Below are 12,609 nucleotides of genomic sequence, written 5' to 3' on the forward strand. Positions count from 1 at the left end.
CACATTTGCCATGGTTTTGGCCTTTGCTTAGATCACTAATACTAATGGGGTAGGCATGGATTAATGGATTCTGCAGAGTAGCACAGACTTTGTGACAACTTGTGAAAACATATAATCTAGTTCATATCTTCTTTCTTATGGGAAGGAAGAATTTAGGGAGAGGATGGGAATAGATTTGAGGAAGAATTTTCTCTGGCATATGTTATTATCTGCCATGGGCACATCATTGTAGATATGGGGGCTGCCATCTTTCAGATTCACAGATATGAACTATGGATAAACATAGAAGGGGGGTTGTCATAAGGTAAAAATCTATGTGTTAATTTGTATGAAAATGACAGATTGGCTTGGCATTTGTTAATTTAGGACTTCTGGCCACGTAGACAAATTTGCTGACTTCATGGTGAAGGATGTAAAAAATGGAGAGTGTTTTCGTGCTGACCATCTATTAAAAGGTATGGTTCTTCATCTCAGATAAATAGCCTTTCAAGGAGGATTGATCAAAAAAAGGGTTTAGATTAAATCTTTCTCAAATTTTTTAAATTAATTTTTTTTTTGGGGGGGGGTTGGGTATAACGTACAAAGGCTAAAGTGCACAGATCTCAAGTATATAGATTCAGTCCCTTATTAAAGAAAAAAGATGTACAGATAATCAGGATTTCTAAGTCGGCAAAAGAATGGGACAATCTATCATGACTTACTTTGTAAAATCAAAGGATTCATATAAATTAAGAATTTATTATCCTTGGATTCATTTTTTTTTAGGTAAAAATGAATTGTTTTGAAACTCAAAAACTCATTTTTTCCCCATTGACTGAAATTGACATGTACCAACACTATTCTTATAGCTCATTTACAGAAATTGATGTCTGATAAGAAGTGTTCTGCCGAGAAGAAATCAGAGATGGAAAGTGTCTTGGCTCAGGTGAGTACTTGAGAGATGCTATCACAGTAATGCCGGTAGGTGCTGTCTTTCAGCGTTTAGTGACTGTCGAATTCCACGTTGTGCCAACCCTGACCACAGTCGTGAAGAAGCCAGGTTTACCTGTTTCTCATAGCATCTCTTTTTGCATTTTTATTTTCTTCTCTCTCTGCCTTTGGTGGCTAAGCTTGTATTTTCGTCAAAACTAGCAAGTCAGTGTAAACAGATATAAAATTTGTTCTGTTTTTTTTGGAAGCCAGTTTGCTGGGTTTAATAGCAAAAACCAGAGGAGGGGCTGATGATGAATAGTGTCTGGTGTCTATGCGGAGGATTGGGGGCGGGTGTCTGTACGAGCGCTGTCTCATCAGCCAGTTCATCTGCTTCTGGCTGCTCTGTCCCTGCTTGCACCCTCTTATTCTTAGGCACCTGCTTTTCCTGTAGACTGAAGTTTCGTAATTTCTATTTAAGTCGATAAATTTTAGGGGAGACAAAAGAGACCATAGAGACAAGCTATCATGACTTTTTCCAAGGGCAAGGATACCGTCTATATCAGAAGGAGTTCTTACCCTTTTTGTGGGTCACAGACCACTTTAAGAATTTGATGAAAACTGCACATCTTCACCCTAGGAGGATGCACATGTCCCCTTGTGTATGTTGCTGATTTCTCATTCGTGTGTATGTTTATGTGAAGTCCATTTCTCCAACATCATATTTATCATGAAGTCCACCATGGCTCAACTCTTAAACTTTGTTTACTTCCTTGGGTAAAAAACAAACAAGCAAACAAACAACCAGTGCTGTGTTTATACATATTTCCTTTACGTCGATATATAAATGTCTAGGGCTAAGTGCAGGACTCCCTAACTCCTTCCTTTTTTCTCATGAGAACTTGCTGGACACTTTTCCACTGTTGCCCTAATTCTTTTTTAACATTCTGATTTTTATCTGTGATATCTAGCTTTCCAATATTAGCTAAGAAATTTTCTCCTTCCTCATTTAAATATTCTTAATCTGGCAGTTTATTTGGGGACCTTGTGACGTATATTTTATCCCTTTCTTGAAGCTCATTGGTTTAGTATTGTTACTCGTGAATCAGAAAATCAGTTTTTGTATTTTGACGCTGTTGTAGCCCACACATTCATTTCTCATTTCATTCCTTTTCCAAAGGCATAAAGTTTATTAGAAAGAAGAAATGAAAAGTGCTTCTAATTACCTCTAAATTACTCTGTTTTCTCTTCACAGTGTTTGGTTACTATGGTTTTATGTGTTTGTGTCTTTGGTCATAATAGTTTTATTGATTTCCAAGTAAGTTGTCAGAAGCAGGAAGTAATTAGCTGATGTGTTAAGTCATATTTTGTAGTTTGAGCACTGACTTTGTGTTTTATCTCAGATATATGTTCTGGGAGAGCAGTCTGTTTTTCTGATTTGCTGTATCAGATACATATACAGCTGTCAATATAATTTTCAGTGAAAAGTAAGGGACCCATGGAAATGGTCTAGTACTCATACATGGCCTCTGGATTCACGGCTGAAGGCCCATTTGTATCTTGAGCGCATAGCATTTTCTGCACCCGCTAGAGCCTGCGACTCCTTTTCAGCTTTATGAAACATTCCCGTTTCTTTAAAAGGCACTGATTCACCCTCTGGAGTAGGAAGAACTTTATCCTTGTTACGTGGATTCAGTACCTCAGAGTGAATTCCGCTTCTCTTCTTTATTTCTGCTGACCCATCTCTGCATGTCCCAGTGTGTAAGGTCATTCTTTAACTTTGTATTATGAGAAATTCAGAATACATAAAAATAGGAAATAGTATAAAAAATACTTAGGCACCCACCAGTTTAGTCACTTCCCCCAGGACTTCTACACAAATAGAGCCTAGAGGGCTGCCGCTTCTGTTTTTTTTTTTTTTTTTTTTAAGTGTTCATTCCAATTTGGGACATGTGGTTAATGTGAGTAGGATACATTTCTGTGGAGTGACAATGTCAGTTGGATTTATGACGGGAGAAAATATAAATTGTAATAGTCACCTTTTATTGAGTAGGTACTATGTTGCCAGCTCTGGGCCAAGTACTTTACATATGTTATTTAATTTTCATAGTAACGCTGTGTAGTGAGGTCGGTCCTGTTCCTCCATTTTCTACATAAGCAAACTGAGGCTGGGAGAGGTTAGATAAGCACTTAATCCTGAGTCATAAAAGCCAGTAGTGGTAGAATTGGGTGATTTACCAAGTTTGTTCTGACTCCGAAGCCTCAGTTCTTATGGCCGTTGAGTTATTTATCTTAAGTTTTAAATGTTTTTTACTATTAGATGGTTTGTCATAGTCATTTGAAATTGGAGGTCATATTTCAGTGGGTTTGAAATTGATTATCAATGTATAGAAGGTGCAATGTACTAGAAAATGCAGAGATGAATAAGACATAGTTTCTGCCTTCAAGACGCTTAATGTCTAGTGGGAAAGGAAAGTTATATGTACATTTAATTAATAGAAGGGAAGTGCACCCAACTCTTAAATGTACGCAAAGTGGTAAAATTCAACCTTGAAACTTATTTACGTGATTTCAGATTCTTGCCAACCAGTAACTATTATAATTGAGCAAAAGATATTTTACCTTATCTTTCATTGTGAAACAGTGGATGTGTGAGTTTTAGGTCAACCTCGGAAAGATACTTCATTTCTCTGTTGGTAAAGGAAACGTAGGTAAACTGGTTATGGTTTTGCTGTGGCTATCTTGAAGGTTAGGTTAATTCTGACCTTATTTCGGGTGAGTTTTAACAATGGATGGGGTTTAATATATAGTACTTATGTCTTGTTTTTTTTTTTTTTTTCTAGTCTTTTACACTAATTTTTTTTTTTTTTTTTTTGGCATATTCTTTAGCTCGATAACTATGGACAGCAGGAACTTGGAGATCTTTTTGTGAACTATAATGTAAAATCCCCCGTTACTGGAAACGATCTGTCTCCACCAGTATCTTTTAACTTAATGTTCAAGACCTTCATTGGGCCCGGAGGAAACATGCCTGGGTATGTATCACTTATTGTTTATGTAACAGAGTTATTAAAATTGCTTATAATAAAAGTTAAGTACAATATCAGTCAATAAGGAAAAATTTTGAAAAGTGATATATAGAAAGTGCAGGTAAATAATGAGGGAAAATGATAACAGACATAGTCTTAATTTTATTTCCTCAGATTTTTTTCTGAATATAATTTTGTAGTATATATGTATTTTTTGCCATAAACATAAAACTGTGATCCTTACAGTATGTAGCTATAGCTGCATAGTGTAAGAAAGACAGTTGAGGAATGACTTTGAAAGTCATTGAACTTACTTTAAAACCATCTAGTGTATATCAGCACTGTCCAGTGGAATGTCCTACGGTGATGGAAATGTCCTGTATCTGTGCTGTCCAACGTGGCAGCCAGCCGTGGCGCAGGCGGCGTGAGGGTTTGCATAGCTAGCTGCCTTCCAGTGCAGTGCACTTGTGGCTGCTGAGCACTGGAAATGGGCTAGTGCTTTTGAGGAAGGCGGCTTTTAAATTTATTTAATTTTAATGAAATTTAAATAGACATGACTAGTGGCCCACCATAGTGGATAGCACTGGTTTTTACCTTGTCGATTTAAAAGACATCGTTTTCACAGAGTGAAGTTTACAGATGATCCAGCCCTCGGCTCAGTATGTCCAGGGCCTTTGTCCATTGTTAACAAACTGAGCCCATGTAGTCCGTTTTATGGCTTCGGGTATTTTTCTCTGGTCTCATTTTAAGGTAAGAGTGGGTAGGTTTTTTGCAAGATGAAGCCAAATAGATCATGTTTCTTGGAGTAGAAACTAAGAATAATAAAAATGGTGACCGAATGTATTACTAGAATTATTTTAATAAGACACAGGGTTGATTTGGGAGAATTTGTGGAAAGAGGTCAAAGGTAAGCCTTTCATTTTGTTAATACATACAGATCGTTATAAAATGAGCCAGATCCTCTGATCTATCATCTCATTCCTAGGAGTCTTTCTAAGAAAATAATTCGAAAAGAAAGGAAGCGATACTAGTCAAGGGTGGTGCGTATGCATTAAAAGTAAAAGTAACCTATTTATCCAATAATTTGAGGATGGTTAAATAAATTATAGCAAAGTAGAACATTGCTGTATGAGTAGAATACTCTGCAGCTGTTAAATATGAGAAATTTTACAGTTGTTTAGAAAATGGAAAAGTATAAAATAAAAGAATACATAATTTTATACATTCTACTTATATATAAGTTTATACATTCTACTTGTAAGTTTGCATTTAAACTGTAGCCGTACTCATATCTTGGTAAAATCTGGAAAGGACCACAAATAACCAAACAGTGGGGTGTGGTAGAGTGAGAAGAGGGTAAAATTTTATTGTTTTTTTTTTTCTTTTTTTTTCATGAAATATTTTTTAGTCGGCTGCTGGGAACACTTTCTTAGTTGTTCTGCACAGAATATTTTCTGTGAAATTCAGAAGAGGGACAACGGCTGTAAGAGTTTATTTGCTTTGCTATGTCTTTAAAATATGGAGAAATATTAGAAGAAACCTCAGGCCGAAAATGTAAAATACCAGAAAGAAGAACCTGACATGAAAAACCTCAAAAGTAGCCTGGCTTGGTGTGATGAGTGAGCTCTGATGTTACATTTTTGCCCCAAACTGTGGTCTTTTTAGGGCCACAGTTACACTGTTAACGTGGGTTAACAGAGGTGTGCTTAGGCATGGGTCTTATTTTCAGGAGGATCAAAACTTGTCATCCACTTCCATGAAAATGCTTAGGAGAATATCGGAGGTGTTAGGGACATTATGAGGGTGGCATTTGACTCACTGGAGCGATGAAATAAAAGGTCATTGCTAACAGTAGTTTGCCATACCGCTTACCTGACACGCTCTCTGACACTCGCTGGAGAACGTTTGCCACCAGGGGAAATACCCTATTTCTAGAACTTGGTTTTAGGGCTTTTACAGCTTTGTGTAGAAATAGTGTACTTAGGACTTCTAGGTTTTGTATCTAGAATTTCAGATTCGTTGGAAAACAATTTGTTTTTTTATAACTGATGTGTTTAAATTTATAGGTACCTGAGACCAGAAACCGCACAGGGGATTTTCCTGAATTTCAAGCGACTTTTGGAATTCAACCAAGGAAAGTTGCCTTTTGCTGCTGCCCAGATTGGAAATTCTTTTAGAAATGAGATCTCCCCTCGATCTGGTCTGATCAGAGTCAGGTACTGCCCCTGTTTTTCTGGTAAAATTAGTGGATTGGAAGTTAAAGCTGGCTATTTTGAGACAGTTCTGCTTCATTCTTACATAATTATGTATTTGTTTTTGCCCTGCAACAAAAAAGCCTGTTTTATGTTTATATCTTCAAATGTAATCTCAGGGATGATGGGCAGTTTTGAGTAACCAAAGTGAACTTGAAGGGAAAGAAAGGGAGGATGAAGAGGTGCTTTAAGTTTCTCACCTGCATCATCTGTTTTGAGGATGGCAAGATCGTGACTGTCTAAACCACGGTACCTTCTGGCCATGACGATGTGTGTAAGTGTAGGGTGAGCTGGGGGTGGGGCGATGCTCATGACAGGATCATTCTAGGTGTCTGGGGAAAACAGCATCGCTGGAGTTGGGGCGGGGTGTCTCAGTAACCAGTGGTGTTCCTCCAGATATTGGGGGGGGGGGCTGTATGACAAAAGGGCCGGCTAGCAAGGTAACCCCTACCTGCTGGAGTTTAGACACTCACTTGCCTCCATTCTGATAATCTTACCTTGTCAGATGCACCCAGGAACGTGCGTGAAGACATACTGACGCTGTTTAAAGTTTTTCTTTAGAAACTTAGTATGACCAACCCGTTTATGACTTAAGCTTTTTGTGATTTCTCTGCATTTTCTGACTGATAGCATCTCTTAGGGCAGTAAATTCCACATAAAATATAGGATATGTCGGCAGACTTAACTTTCTTAGGCTCCTAAAGGATTTTCTTAGGCTCCTAAAGGAACCCACCCGCTTGTTTCCGTGATCTTTCCCTGCTTGCAGACTTCAGTCATAGCGTATCCCAGCCACTGACTCTGCGTCAGAGCCTCCAGCCATCTGCCTACTGTGTTAGTCCCCATGACGCCATTGGAGGAAATGCGCCTCTGTTCTGACCACACTCCATATTTAGGCCTGTCGCCTCTTCGGCCTTACAGTCGAGAAAGGGGATGCCGATAGAGGAAAGAGTTTGTACAACTTAGAGAAATGGGGTGGGGAGGAGCCTTCTGGGCCTTTATGAAGAAAGAAGAGGTAGTCAGAAACTTGAACCGATATTTTGACAATGAAAATCTTGTCAGATTGGAGTCTGTTTTATTTTACAATATCTGTTTGTTTGTTTGTTTGTTTGTTTTCTGTTATTTTTTGGCTTCCCCTCTGGTCCAGTAGTATCTGCATGCTTGCTTTCAAAGTACTGAGGAAGGCATGTGAAACTGATCTTGTCTAAAGCCAGTGTTTTGGAGAAGGTTTACAAGCAGAGTAGCTGTTGCAGGTTTATTAAGGACCGTGAAGTGAGGCAAAACCTAGGGCCTGTGGGTGAAGAAGTGGCGCCCAGGAAACTCGGCTCCGATCTGAGCAGCACCCCAGGTGCTAACTGGTGAAAGGCCCTCGGGACTTCCTGACATTGTATTTTTTTGGTCATTTTTATTTCAAAGCATCCCGTTCGATTTGGGCTCATTTTGTTATGCGCCTCTGTGAGATCCTAGCTAGAAGCCCACTATTCTCCCATGAGTCAGTATCCCCATCATTTTTATTCCAGGGTAGGGCTAGGATGTGTTTGTTTGGTGTTATGATTTCTTCTTGATGACAGAGTTGTCAAATGATCAGTTTTTGCATAGCTATGATTCCTTTTGTTCAGGATGGGAGTAGATTGCCATCATATGAAATGTTCTTTTTTTTCCCTCTGTCTTTAATTCCACCCCACCACACACACTTCTACCCCTGCTCTATGGATGTTTCCGTTTCCCCTTAAGGACTGGCACTCTGAAGGCGGGGTGTCTCCTCCCACACGCTTGCGGCCCCCGGGGTATGGTCCATGGCTCCACCTGGGGTGCGAACCCAGGATCTTCTGTGTGTAAAGCAGACATGCTAACTAACCACTACACTACAGAGTTATCCCTGAAATTTTCAAAATTTTGTTTTGATTGGCTGGTTCTGTCTTCTAAGCCTTGTTAAATAGCAAAAATTCAACTGAGTGAATGTTAAAGATCTAATTGGCTCTGTTGAATGATTCATGAATTGGGCAGCATTCCATCTAGCAAACAGAAAAGAGCTCCAAAGGGTTGTGCAGAATGGATGGTTTTTAAAGCCAGAAAAGAGGTGGTGAGAGATTGTTAGCAAAGAACACGTTTCAGGCAAGGCCGCCCTCCTCAGGGGAGTGGAAGGGGCCTACTAGACCTCAATAGTGCTGACCAGGTCATTCCAGGTTGACGGGTTAAAAGGTACATTTCTCCGAGAGGCCGAACTGTAATTAGTTGATGTACTAAGCTTGGTTTTCTGTCGTGGGGCTTAGCACAAGTGATTCCATTTGGGCCCATGCTTCATTTTCATAGCCTGTGTGTATTTTAGTTCTCCGCAGCTCCAGCCTCAGTCTCTGAACTCAGAGACGAGACAGCTGGTGAAGTCAATGTCAGCGTGATTTCCATCTCTTGTCCGTGAGCTGGGAAGATTTGACAGAACAGATGCGCAGACTTTCGCAGCAGAGTATTTTGGGCATCCGGACAAGGCCCTCATTTTGATCTGCTCTGCACTTAGGTGCTCTCCTGCCATCAGCCCGGTTACGAGCTCTGCGAGGGCAGATGTCACTCTCTCTGTCTCACATTTCTGTGCGTGCAGAAGATGTTTGGTTATCGTTGAAAGACAAGCAAGATAGGTGCTGCAGAATCAAATGACAGATACCATTAAGAAGAGAATTTAAGACCAGAGTTATTTGCAATGCATTTCAGGTATTTTTAGGACCCATCGAAGCAATTTTTCATTTCTTCTGAAGCGTCTGAGATAATCATGAAAGCGGACTAGTAAATGCGTGTGTGCTTTAAAGACGAGAGGTTTTTGACAGGATTAACTTAGAACACTTGTTCCTTCAGTGGCTGCTCAGTTTTCCTTCAGAGGAGTCTCTGGGAAGCCGTCGCCACGTGCAGACTTATTTCATCTCGTGCCTTGTGTCCTCCGTCTTAAATAACACTTCTTTAGAAAAGCCGTTATTCTAAGGAAACACTTCGTATGGTGCCATTATCAGTCATTTAATTGTCGAGAGCAGTAAAAAAGAAGAAATCAAACTCCTGTGAAAGAACAGTTTCAATTCACTTTTAATTTTCCATTCTTTGAAAAGTAAATATTGGGAGCTTCATTTACCTATATTTATAAGATGTGCTGATGCTTTAAGGAAAACCATTTTATTTGGAAGTCACTCTTCAGCACCTCCTTTCTTCTTTGTGTCTGACATTTGCTTAAGATTTCCTAATTTTAAAAACTATCAATCTGTTCTTTAAAAATTATTTTTCGTTCAAAGAAATAATTTTTTGTGGTGTGGCTAACATCAAAGAAAAAAACAGTGATGTTCAGTAGTTAAAGTGGTAAAAACATTTTGTTCAAGACTGTGACGGTTGGGGGACCTCAGCAGAGCAGGGCTCAGTGCTGCCTACAGCAGCCCCCCGGTATCGCCTGCAGGGGTTGCGTTCCGAGACCCCCAGGGAACGTTTGAACCGCAGATGGTGCCAAACTCTATGCGTACTGTGTATTTTTCCTATATACACATATTTATGATAAAGTTTATAAATTAGGCACAAGAGATTAACAACTAAACATAGAACAATTGTGACTATGCTGTGATAGAAGTTACGTGAATGTGGTCTCTCAAAATATCTCACTCTGCTCTACCCACCCTTGTGATGCCGTGAGATGGTACAGGGTCTGTGCGAGGAGACGAAGCGAGGGGAATGACTTTGTGATGTAAAGTCCACAAGCGTTTCAGTGCCATGACAGTTTGATAACCAAGGTGCTGCTGACGGGTGGGCAGTGTAAATACGCCGGACAAAGGGGCACTTCACGTCCTGGGCAGGGCTGCGAGGTTTCGTCAGGCGACTCAACGCCATGCAATTTAAAACATGAATTATTTACTTCTGGAATTTTCCGTGTAATATTTTCAGACTGCAGTTCCCTGAGGGTAACTGAAACCGTGGAGAGCAAAGCCGCAGATAAGGGGGGTTGCTGTGCAGCTTGGGCGCAGGGGTCTGTAGCCGAGGAGCCGGGGGCGTGGAGGACAGGGAGTGACTGTGGGAGTGTCGAGGGCAAGGGGGATTCTGGCTAAGCCGACCTAACAGGATTCTTGCTGAAGACAGGCCAGGGTGATCAGACGTCACCAAGGGGACAGCAGGGTTGAGGAGCCTGACAAAATACCGAGGGCGGTCAGGTCACAAGGGGGGGCCAGCGGTTCCGGTTACACTGAACTGAGCAGGGGTCTTGCTGAAACTGGATTTTACGAGGAAGTGCACGATGGGCCTCAGGAGACTGACTACAGTTTCGTCAAGTAAAGAATCTTTGTCACTAGATGGAAGGAATTAATAATCGAGAGAAGTTTGATAATACTTATTTAAAATACTATTTGAGTAGTGTGTTCATTAATGAAATGTTTTCATTATTCATAATAAATATTTTCATTTAAAAATAACCACCCAGACAAATCTAATCCAACTCTATTCTTTGCCATTCCCTTAGAAAACAGTTTTCTGTGTAGTGATAAGAAGTTCCTGCAGTATAGGGGCCTATACCATTACAAGATGAAGTTGAAAATAAGGGCTTTGTTAACTGCTTTTTATATTTAAACATGCAACTCTTGTCCCTTTTATTTTTGCTTTCAGAGAATTCACAATGGCAGAAATCGAGCACTTTGTAGATCCCAGCGAGAAGGACCATCCCAAGTTCCAGAGCGTGGCGGACCTCCAGCTTTGCTTGTATTCAGCAAAAGCCCAGGTCAGCGGGCAGTCTGCCCGGAAAATGCGCCTCAGGGATGCTGTTGAGCAGGTGAGATTCCGCAGGTACCCTAAGTTAGATTGAACCTATTCAGCGTTTGTAGCACAGAGCAAGTTCTGTGTACTGGATGACAAAGTATTTTATTTTAGCAGTCATTTTATTATTTGTTCTTATATAGTACTTATACACTGTCATAGTGGGAAGGGATTACCCAAATATGGCAGTTTGTGGTCCTTTGAGGCTAACATAGGAACAGTAATTCAGAGAGCACTGGGAAAGAGGTCTTGGTTTGAACTGTGCACCACTAATCAAACTTTTAGCAGTATGTACTGCTTTGGAGGAGACATTTCGACTCCCAGAGATAAAGCTTTCTGGATTTTCAACCTTTCTTTATTACCCACAGCAATTGGAATAAAGTCTTGCATGTAATAGAATTTCTCTAATTATTTGCCTGGAGAAATGAGTAAGTGGAAACTTTCTAACAGCAGATACTGCCCAGTAGTGGAATGAATTGCCCTGAGAACAATGAGCTCTCTGCCTGTGACAATATTCAAGTAGAGGCTGCATGATAACTTGTTGGCCATTTTTCAAAGAAGACCTCCTGCCGCCCCCCATACCCAGCAGCAGGCAGGCGATGGGCCGAGGTGATTTCTAAGAGCCCTCCGGTACTAAAATTGTAAGGTTGCATGTACTGTATGTTCACGGATTTCAGTAGATAAGAATACAGTAAAATCCCCTCAACGTGTCTCATTTTGTTAATTCAGGAGTGTATTTGCCATTCCTTAGGGTCATTACGATGTCATTTTTAGGACTGTAGATTTAGAAAGTATGAGATATCAGACTAAATGTTTGCAGTCCCATTGAGTATGGTAGAAAGACTTTGCATAGCTCCATTACTCTCAGCTTGTCCATTCTACGCTAACCCCTTTAAAAATAGCCAATGTTGCATTCTGGTATTTGAGATTATTCTGAAAGCTTGATAATTAGCTAACCCTGTATTTCAAATATTTTTCAGTAGTTTGCGAATAACTTCGTGGGAAATAGTACCTTGTCCTTCAGAAGTGTTAACGTGTCTTTTTTCCCTTCCTCTCTGCTGCTTGCGTACTCGGTTGCATACTTATTTTCCTATTTGTTTATTCCTTTATTTTTAGGGTGTGATTAACAACTCAGTGTTAGGCTATTTCATTGGCCGCATCTACCTCTACCTCGTGAAGGTTGGAGTATCTCCAGATAGACTCCGCTTCCGACAGCACATGGAGAACGAGATGGCCCACTATGCCTGCGACTGTTGGGATGCCGAATCCAAGACGTCCTATGTAAGTGGAGTGGAATGGTTTGCCGTGTGTGGTCTGCACACTGGTGACTTAGAAGCCTGGATATCAGAGTCACCTGTTGTGTCCTTCGTGTCAGAGCGGAGCAAAAAGAAAAGAGACCTTTGCTTGAGCAAAATGGGAAAAGCAGTTGCCTCCTGTCTGGCGATGGGGCGGCGCTGGTGCGTACGTTCCTGGGGTGAGCCGTGTCCTCCGTAGGGTCCTGAGCGCAGCTAAGGTGGGGTGGCCTCCCTGATGAGGACCCAAGCACACATTGGAAATGGTGGCGGGATCGAGTAAAGGAAGTCGGCGCTGTCAGTTTAGGGAGCCGTTTAGTAGATTTGGGGGGTAGACTAGTAGATGCTGAGCTCTTGTTTAGC

At 40.7% G+C, this 12,609-nt stretch overlaps 1 protein-coding gene across 1 annotated transcript in view; it reads left to right on the forward strand.

Annotated features, from left to right (window-relative positions):
* GARS1 (glycyl-tRNA synthetase 1) overlaps positions 1-12,609 on the forward strand; it is a 39,077-nt gene that overhangs the window by 12,988 nt on the left and 13,480 nt on the right. The window contains exons 5-10 of the mRNA XM_016123837.2: positions 367-455; positions 849-925; positions 3,799-3,944; positions 6,005-6,154; positions 10,808-10,970; positions 12,071-12,235. Coding sequence (XP_015979323.2) covers positions 367-455; positions 849-925; positions 3,799-3,944; positions 6,005-6,154; positions 10,808-10,970; positions 12,071-12,235 — 790 coding nt within the window. The remainder of the gene's footprint in view (positions 1-366; positions 456-848; positions 926-3,798; positions 3,945-6,004; positions 6,155-10,807; positions 10,971-12,070; positions 12,236-12,609) is intronic.

This window comes from Rousettus aegyptiacus, unplaced genomic scaffold, assembly GCF_014176215.1.
Source record: "Rousettus aegyptiacus isolate mRouAeg1 unplaced genomic scaffold, mRouAeg1.p scaffold_m13_p_13, whole genome shotgun sequence".
NCBI classification, from domain to species: Eukaryota; Metazoa; Chordata; class Mammalia; order Chiroptera; family Pteropodidae; genus Rousettus; species Rousettus aegyptiacus.